Here is a 5,869-nt window from a genome sequence, read left to right on the forward strand (position 1 = left end):
ATCTGTAAAAATCTTTTCTGTCTAGAATCGGATGACTGGCTGGTGGCATAAAGACAGCACACTCCTAAAGCCCCTTGCGCCCCCTCTCATCTCTGCAATCTGCCCTACAACGCAGGAGACCTGTCCGGAGGCTTGGGGACTCGGGGCTATGGTTCCTTGTTTCAATAGGTGGGCCATGGATCAATGTTCACTTTCTTCAAGGGAGAAAGCATAAAGCCACATCCCCTCCTGCCCAGACTAAGCTATGATGATTTATTCTAGGCAGATGCCTCTGACAGGACCCTGTAAAATCAAGTTGTGAGTTTATTGTAGCCGTTAATTGTCAGGTCTTTTCTGGCGCTGTCTAACTTACTACGGGGGGTGGTGGGGGGGACGACTCTGCCTTTTACCGTGACAAAGACTTAACTTTTAGTCAAGAATGTGTTAAAATAACCAGGAATGGAGAGGGTTTAAATATATTTAAGCAAAAATGCAGGAGTACTGCTAACCTGTAGTCCTTTTGTAAAAAAAAAAAAAAAAAAAAAGGGAAAATAAAATCTAATTTCCCTTTCAGCTGCTAGGAATATTCTGTTAGTCCCCCTTCCAATAAGACGCTGCTCTCGGCTTTGTTTTAACAGGTTTACTGAACCATTCAGATGACTTCAGTCTAATCGCACACCGCTCTCCTAGACTCCAGGCTGATATCTGGGGCTTTCTGGTACCACACATGGGGGAATCTTGCTTTGGGGGACATGAAGAGAAATTTGGACTCCCCCACTAATAGCTAGGAAAATAGAAAGAGACAAAAAAATTAGGCCTCAAAAGTAAAGGTGGGAATGCATGAGAAAGCACACAATTTGGTTAATTACTTACGCAGCAGAGAAATCTAGCTGCTTTCCCAGCCCATGCTAGTATCACATAAAGAGACATCAGATCTTGCTAATCTGTCGACCCCTCAGACAAAGTTTATTTGTGGTGACTTTTAAACTCCTGACTTGCCTTCCAATCACCGAGTTTAAAATGAAAAGCTTTAAATAAACACCAGGAATAGAAGATAAATAAACTTTTTCCCCCTCGCAAGTGCCTAGCTTGCCGAGGTTCAGGCTCAAATCCCCAGAGGACAGACTGCTCTCTTTTGTGTTAATGTTTAAAAGATTTTCCAACGCTGGAGTTTATTCCTACTGCAAACATCTCTGTTTACAAGGTCAAGTGTATCAGCACTCGACACAGCTTAAGAGCGTAATTATTTATGTAAGGGCGTTTGAGTGTGCATCAGGGGCTTGGCGGAAGCCCAACCTTCAGCCCACTGCTCAACAGCTCCTCAGGACAATATTACCAGTCCTGGTGATTAGTCCCCTCCATGGCGTGTTTACTTTTGCACGCCTCAATGTTTTGTAACAAAATTTTGTATTTTTTTTCCACCAAAAGTGTGAAAATGGCTTTGAAGTATTGAGTCTCATAGGCTTCCTAGACCTATTGGTAACAGATGTTATTGGCATGTTTGATTGAATGAGAAGGCAGAGAGGACACTCCTGGGGGTCAGGAGCAAAAGGGAGGGGGTGGGCAGGGTGGGTCTACGAGTTGAGGCGGAGGTTAGCCTCACACAAGAGACAATATTTTGTGAAGTCTCTTCACAAAGGCCAACAGCACCAGCAGAAGCCGGTTACAAATTGTTTTAGTTGCCTCATTTACAAACATCTAATTGTTCATTAAATTGAAGGCAGCATTAGCTCCCACTCCGGTTAGTACTGCATTTTAATTCCACTTGCTGTTTGATGGACTCCCTGCGCCCCCTCCACTCCCCTCCCACCCACCACTGGGTTAACCACCGAGTAACTGTGGAAGGCAACTACACCAAAGCCACTGTTTAAACTCTTTACTGATGTGTGCATCTTTAATAAAACAACCAAAAAATACACAAAGTCATAGTTATTTAAAACACAGGACTTTAAAAAATGGTGTCTATAAAAATACAATGTTTAAGGCAGTTTGGAAATGCATTTATACATTTCTACAATGTCCATAAATTCTCTTAAAAATAACGACGTTACTTCAAATCTGTAAAATACACTGTACATTCTTATGACTGTTCTACCCAGAGCACACTTCAAAACGGGCTTGCAGGAGTGGGTTCCTGGTGACCAATGTGTTCTATACATTTCTTGGATGGGGGTTGATGCAACATTGATGCAGATTTAAAACTTTTAATTTCTTTTTAAAAATAAATTATTTCTGACGCATACAATTTATAAAAATTCTATATACAAAGTACAGCAACTGGTAAGAAACCCCAGTTTTAATACAGTTTATATACGACGTACCAGGGTGGAAAACCCCGATAGGGGCAGAGGCAGTATTCAATCTCTGCATACTCAAACTTAGAATTTCTTGGTGTGAAAAAAAAAAAAAACCTCAAAACAAAACAAAAAAACGACAACAAAACAAACACCACTCAGAGGTTTTCCTAGATGGCAGTACAGAGCTTTAAGATAAAAAGTTGCATTGTTCAACACCATGGTAACTTTCTAGGCCAGGTTTTTGGACCCTTAATTTTAAGACACGTGGTGCTCAGAGATCAGAACTGTGGCAGTGAAACTGGAGGCGGGGGTTAAAGGTTATAATGCAGACATGATTTCGGGGACCCAGACAAGGCAATCGCCAGCTCCATTGGGGTTACTGGCTGCTATACAGAGTACAGGAATGAACCGGCAAGGGACCGCTTCCATTTACTTACGATTGCTGTTTCTCAGTGGCCACAAGCAATTAAAGTCGTTACCAGTACTATACATCCCTTCACAGGAAAACGGTTTAAAAACAAAACAAACCTAATTCCCTCCACATCCCCTCCCCCAGTCCCTTGGAGTTGTGAAGACCTCCACCGTTCAGCAGAACCCAGGCCTCCCTTGCTTTTTGCAGGGTGTCCTGAACTCTGTAGATTCGAGCCGGTAGGATAGGTCAGTCGGTTATTTGCAGCTTCGAAACCGCACAGTGGAGGGCCGGGCATGGTGGCTGGGGTAAATGCTGGGCCCTGTCCACACAGGGAGCGTGCGGGTCAGAGTTCCAGACCATCCCCGGGACCCCCAGCCACAGGTGCCCAGCTCGGGAACCAGCCAGATCGAGTGCACCGGCCTGCAGCAGCCTGCAGCCGGGGCTACAAGTGTGATCCGAGCAGCAGCAACAACAGTAAGCAAACAAGCGGGGTCCAGGCGCCTCGGGTCGCCCAGTGGCCTCCACTGCCGCTGCTGCTGCTCCTGCGCCCGGGCCCGTGGGGCAGATCCCCGCGGCCGCCCGTCCCAGCAGCGCCGCCGCCCGGGCGCGCGAGGCCGTCGTCATCGTCCAAGGGCTGCTCGCCGCCCGCCGTGCCCGCGCGCTGCTCGTCGTCATATTCTTCGTCGTAGTAATCGTCCAGCCCACCGTCCGAGCCACTGCTGCCCGCACCGTTGCCCGCGTCTGGGCCGAAGCACAGACGGGCCATGTTCTCTTTGACCGACTCACAGATGGGCCGCTCCAGCCCATCGCACACGCAGTCGTTGAGCAGCGCCGCCTTGGGCACGGCCAACATGTCCTCGATGACCGCGCGGCACTCGTCGGTGCAGCGCAGCCCGTTGAAAAGTTTGCCGCAGTAGGCCAGGTAGCGGCCGAGCGCCAGGTTGCAGCGGCTGTCGCGATCGCAGCGCCGCCGGGCCTCCGTGCAGCCCATGACCGAGCCCGCTCCCGCGCCTGGGCCCACGCCGCTGGTGCGAGGCAGGCAGGGCTCGATGGCGCGCTTGGTGGACTTGCAGTGTTCGTCCTGCGCGCAGTCGCAGTCCTCCAGCGCGGGCCCGCGGCGCGTGTGGTTGAGCTGGATGAGCGCCGAGATGCAGTGGCTCGGGCAGCGCCAGCGCGGCGAGAAGGACGCGGCCGAAGCGGGGAAGGCGCCGGCGGGCCCCGGAGCGTCAGCCCCGCCGCGCTGCGCCAGCACCGGCGCGCACGCCTCGGCGTACTGGCTGTAGGCGTAGCTGCAGTCGGGCTCGCCCTGGCACTGCAGCAGCGCCTGCCAGCAGATGAGGCGGCGGCCGTGAGCCAGCCCCGAGCCCCGCGGCGCCGAGCCCAGCAGCTGCAGCAGCGCCATAAGGCACAGCAAGGCGCCCGGAGTGGTCCCCTTGCGGGCCCCGCCGCCGCCTAGCAGCGCGGCTAGCATCGCGGGCAGCAGCGGCCGCCGGACGCGGTGCAAAGCGGAGATGAGGCGCGGGCGGCGGCAGCGGGGCCGCTGAAAAAGTTTGTCCGAGTCCCGCGCACTTCTGGCATGGGCGTCCTCATCCATCCATGCTCGCGGCCCGGCGGCTGGTAGAGGCGGGTGTTCGTTCCGGCACCGCGACCGGGGCTCCCTGAGAGGAGCAGCCACGCCGGTCCGGCTCTGGTCGGTCGGCGGCTGGAGGCGCTCAACGCCGCCCCGGAGGGCCGCGGCGAGGCTGCAGGAGCGCGCGGCGCCGGGGGTGCATGGTGCTCGGCGCCTGCAGACGATCGTGCAGCCGGCGACTCCTCCGTCCCCGGCTCAGCGGCGCGTATCACTTCGCAGTTCTCGCATCCCCTTTCCCGCGGCCAGGCCGCCGGGTCCCCTCCCCCTCCGCCCTGGCCTTGGCCACGCTCCGGGAAGCTCTGGGCGCCGGGTGCTAGGAGACCCCGAAACTCGGAGCGTGCTGCTGGGCTTGGGGACCTGGAGCCTGGGGAGCGGATCCGCGGAGCCCGGCTGCAGACTCGCTCGCGGTGAGGCTTTAAATACAAAAATGGGCCTGGAGCCCCCGTGTGGTGCCGCGGCGCCCCCTCATTATGCATGCATAGAAAAGCAAACAAACAAAAACATTAGCAACGCTCCTTCGGCTCGCCGAGCCCCGGCCCCGCGCGCTCCAGGCTTGCCCGCTTTCTCCTTTCTCCACTCTCGGGCGCCCTTTGCTCGGCCCCCTTCCCGGGTTTTGCGCGCTGCTATTGGTCCAGCCTGTTGTTGTTGAAACTTTTTTTTTTTTTTTTTTTTTACGAGCCGCTGGAGTGGGGTTGCAGAGTGGGGGAGGGCGGTGGGCAGCTCACATTCAGGCATTCAGGGCTTGAAAGGAACGGCTTAGGGAGCCTGACACAGGCCCAGCTCCTCCCACTCTTCAGGAGGCTGGGATACCGAACCCCAGCTCGCGCACAGAGCCAGCGGGCAGGGCTTAGGGCCAGCTGCCTGCATCCGGCTCAGCCACCAGCCTTTTTGTTCGCTTCCCCCGCCCCCTTTTTGTTTGGGTGGGGGGCACTTTTATTAATTCTTACTTATCCCCCATCTTTGCATTCGAGAGAGTTCGAAAGTCACTTTAATTTTCAGGCTCCCCGTCTTTGAGTCCTGATTACCTCTGGGAGTATAGCGAAGGGAGGAGGTCCTGAGAATTTAGTGTGAGAGTGTGAGACTTTAGAAACTTAGACACAGATCGCGCTCAGGCACACGCGGACTCTCTCTCTCTCTCTCTCTCTCTCTCTCTCACACACACACACACACACACACACACACACACACGACCACAATCACTACCACCATCACAAGAAAGACGGGCACTTTCCACTAGCTTTTAGTTTCTTAATCGGGCAGGTAAGACCCTTGCCCTGAGCGTCGTTTTCCAGCTGTAAGAAGTCCAAAGAACTGAAATCCATTTCTTAACTCACGATTGTAACACAAACGCAACGACAAATCGTAGCGTTAAACACACGTGGGATGCTGAGCGCTACGACCTGGCTGCACTCACAGCACAGGGGCTGGAGGTAAACCGACCCGCTACGAGCTCTGAAGGGTATATTTCAGTTCTTCAGTGTGTTGAAGCAAAGCTGCCGGCAGAGCTGAACAGGACTCTCGCAAGCTACCTTAACTGTGGCGCAAAGCAGC

General features: G+C 53.7%; 1 protein-coding gene across 1 annotated transcript; it reads right to left on the reverse strand.

Annotated features, from left to right (window-relative positions):
* Positions 1 to 1,846: 1,846 nt before the first annotated feature.
* On the reverse strand, positions 1,847 to 4,874 carry LOC121443883 (growth arrest-specific protein 1). Its single transcript, XM_041645624.1, has one exon. The coding sequence runs from the start codon at positions 4,280 to 4,282 to the stop codon at positions 3,131 to 3,133; it is 1,152 nt and encodes a 383-aa protein (XP_041501558.1). The 5' UTR covers positions 4,283 to 4,874; the 3' UTR covers positions 1,847 to 3,130.
* Positions 4,875 to 5,869: the final 995 nt, after the last annotated feature.

This window comes from Microtus oregoni, unplaced genomic scaffold, assembly GCF_018167655.1.
Source record: "Microtus oregoni isolate MIOR12 unplaced genomic scaffold, Mior012 000114F_ref0000099, whole genome shotgun sequence".
Taxonomy (NCBI): domain Eukaryota; kingdom Metazoa; phylum Chordata; class Mammalia; order Rodentia; family Cricetidae; genus Microtus; species Microtus oregoni.

Bases quoted from the DNA above. Each gene is read 5' to 3' on its own strand.
- LOC121443883 (XM_041645624.1), bottom strand. From the start codon at position 4,282: ATGGATGAGGACGCCCATGCCAGAAGTGCGCGGGACTCGGACAAACTT.